The sequence below is a fragment of the Sphaeroforma arctica genome (assembly GCF_001186125.1).
Source record: "Sphaeroforma arctica JP610 unplaced genomic scaffold supercont1.1930, whole genome shotgun sequence".
Lineage (NCBI taxonomy): Eukaryota > Ichthyosporea > Ichthyophonida > Sphaeroforma > Sphaeroforma arctica.
The window spans coordinates 1,964-5,204 of record NW_014038628.1 but is presented as its reverse complement, the minus strand read 5'-3'; the positions used below and the strand labels follow the sequence as shown (position 1 = coordinate 5,204).

The 3,241-nt window shown below is 40.6% G+C and overlaps 1 protein-coding gene across 1 annotated transcript in view; it reads right to left on the bottom strand.

Annotated features, from left to right (window-relative positions):
- Positions 1–2,145, bottom strand: part of SARC_11876 (hypothetical protein) — a gene marked incomplete at both ends in the record, with an annotated part of 4,176 nt that extends 2,031 nt beyond the window's left edge. The window contains 2 exons of the mRNA XM_014294030.1: positions 99–256; positions 1,980–2,145. Of these exons, the coding sequence (XP_014149505.1) occupies positions 99–256; positions 1,980–2,145 (324 nt within the window). The remainder of the gene's footprint in view (positions 1–98; positions 257–1,979) is intronic.
- Positions 2,146–3,241: the final 1,096 nt, after the last annotated feature.

Here is a 3,241-nt window from a genome sequence, read left to right as displayed (position 1 = left end):
TATATAAAGTCGTGCATATATCCGCATATATATACATACACACACATCACTGTGTAAAGTATACATCCGATGCATAAACATGCATCACCTGTACTCACCTGCTCGTGAGACAGGTATCTCCTATCCTCTGCTGGTGCTGGTATGCTTTGTCCATAGTATCTGTGTTCCGCAAACACCAACACTGCACCGAACTGCTCTGCGTTCTCCCACATCAGCCCAGAGTTGTTTACGTACAGCATAACATCTCCTTCATTGCCTATACATCGCGATAGAGATTTTGTGTTGTCGTAGTCTTTAGTAGTGTCCGTGTGGATTACTTACTATAACTGTTTTAAGTAGGGTTTTAGGGTTTTAGGGTTTTAGGGTTTTACTAAAAACCCTAACAGCACATCGCCTCCATTGCCTATGAATATGTCTTTGATTGCCGCAGAGTGGTAAGACATGTGTGTGTGTGTGATCGTAGAGTGGTAAGACGTGTGTGTGTGTGTGTGTGTGTAATCGTAGAGTGTTAAGACGTGTGTGTGCGTGTGATCGTAGAGTGGTAAGACGTGTGTGTGTGTGATCGTAGTGTGGTGAGACGTGTGTGTGTGTGTGATGTTGTCGCATAGTGTTTGCTTGAAGAGGTTTAGTCTGAAGTATTTTGATGTGTGTGTGCGGATCTTAATATGAACCAATAGTAGGTGATTTTGTGCGTTGTTGTCGTTTACATACAGCATCACGTCGATAATATTGCCTACAAATTTACGTGGGGAATTTGTGTGTGTGTCTGTTTTATGTGGGTGAGTATATAAATATACACATATATATATACATGGGTGCCTGTTTTATTTATGCGAGTATATATATATATATATATGGGTGTTTTTGTGATCAGGTATCTAGTACAAGGGTCTTGCCCAGTGTGGGTAACCACATGACGCATAATAATAACATTCTCTTCGCCCACACGCATGTCAGTGTAGATATACAATTTTCTAGGTCTGTGAATGCGTGGCTGTTCTAGTTTAATTGAGCACATGGTGCTGCTCCTAACTACAGTCAGATTTAACACAGATTGCCCTTCCTGCAAACAGCCATAATAACTATTTACTTTAGTCATACTAGTGAAACAACCCCCTCAAGAGAGGTGTTCATAGACGTCTGTATATACCTGGTGTGTGTACACTTGTTCTATTCCTATGCTTGTGTAATTATCGTCTATTTGTATACTTGCGTTCTTCGATGTGGATAGGTCAAAGGTGGGTGCACCATGTGGGAAGTATAAGCACATGCGCGATGTTTGATTATGAGCATGCCTAACCTAAGACAGTTGAAGACCCCCAAAAGTTATATCATCTCTCTATTGGTCGCGGGTACAACCAAACGCTGCGTTTACATGCACGTGCGTGGTGTGAACAAGCCTAGGGAGAACCCCTCAGACTGAGACGACGATCCTGTGCTACGACAGCCATGATGACTTACTACAGTATGCTGAAGGAACATATACGCATACATCACTTAACAAGGCTGATAATCCCTTTTTAAAACACATATAAGCTATGTCACAAAGGGACATACACATATGCATCACTTAACAAGGTTGGTTATCCCTTTGTAACACACATATGAACTATACCACAAAGGGACGTACACACCTACATCACTTAACAAGGTTGGTTATCCATTTTTAACACACATAAGGACTATATACACACATACATCACTTAACAAGGTTGATTATCGCTTTTTAACACACATAAGGACTCTACCACAAAGGAACATCCACACATACACCACCCAACAAGATTGACTATCTTTTTGAACATGCATAAAAACTAATTGTGTAAGTGTTTGAAGCCACCTCCAATCCTCTCTAGACAAATATGTACGTGTACGTGTCCGTGCACCCACGTTGATCTGTACATGCAGCCACATATCAGGTAGATACTTGTATATAAACACATCACACAATCCAGTTACAGTTATCAGGGACAACGCACCTGTGTAGAAGAAAATAGGACCGTCAGGACCACTCCTGTGTTTGTCACACACCAAATATCGCATTTGGTAGGTATCTTCGCCACTAGGCGGGCGTTTCCCGTTGAAATGATCGATGGTCTGCGCGATCCAATGCGTCTCACAAAGTGACGGAATGTCTTGTTTAATCTACGGAAAGTGAGGATAAGGAATCGAATGTCTTGTTTAATCTACGGAAAGTGAGGATAAGGATTCGAATGCCTTGTTTAATCTACGCAAAGTGAGGATAAGGAATCGGATTATATCACCGCTTGAACGTGGTATATGCAAGGAACACTCTCTGGTCTGAGGAGTGGGTAAGCATGCTTGTTTAAGTACATCAAAGTACGCGTTCAATTGGGCAAAGACGATGGACCTGGGCTCACTGATAGCTATACATAGAGCACCCACTCCAAACAACCGGCAGTAGGGTGAGATGATCGTGTATGTGTCTTATATAAACATTACTTCCTGTGTGTCTTATATAAACCTTACTTTCTGTGTGTATTATATAAACCTTACTTCCTGTGTGTCTTATATAAACCTTATTTCCTGTGTGTCTTATATAAGCATTACTTCCTGTGTGTCTTATATAAACCTTACTTCCTGTGTGTCTTAAATAAACCTTCCTTCCTGTGTGTACTATATAAACCTTACTTCCTGTGTGTAACATATAAACCTTACTTCCTGTGTCTTATATAAACCTTACTTGTTGTGTGCACGCACGGGGTGCATAAGTGCCTGCAGTGGATTTCATACTTACACCACTGTCTGAATTGTAGCCATACGCAATGACATAGAATCTATCGGATTACAACAATAAATACATACATACATACATACATACATACGCTGATCTGAAATAGGGAAGTACTATGTATCGACAAGTATATGCAAAGTGAACGAGGCAGACGTAAATACACCACTGACAATGAGACAATAGAATATATGAGAATACTGAAAACAAGGTCTATTCGTCTTCGTATACAGAGTACAAAGTACCAGATATAGCCACTTAGACAGGTACCACTTATGCAGCTACCACTCAGACAGGTAGAACTTATACAATGTACCACTTAGAAAAATACAACTTAGACAGGTACCACTTAGACAAGTAGAACCTATACAGGTACCACTTAGACAGGTACCACTTAGACAGGTAAAACTTATACAGGTACCACTTAAACAGATACCACTTAGACAGGTACCACTTAGACAGGTACCACTTAGACAGATACCACTTAAA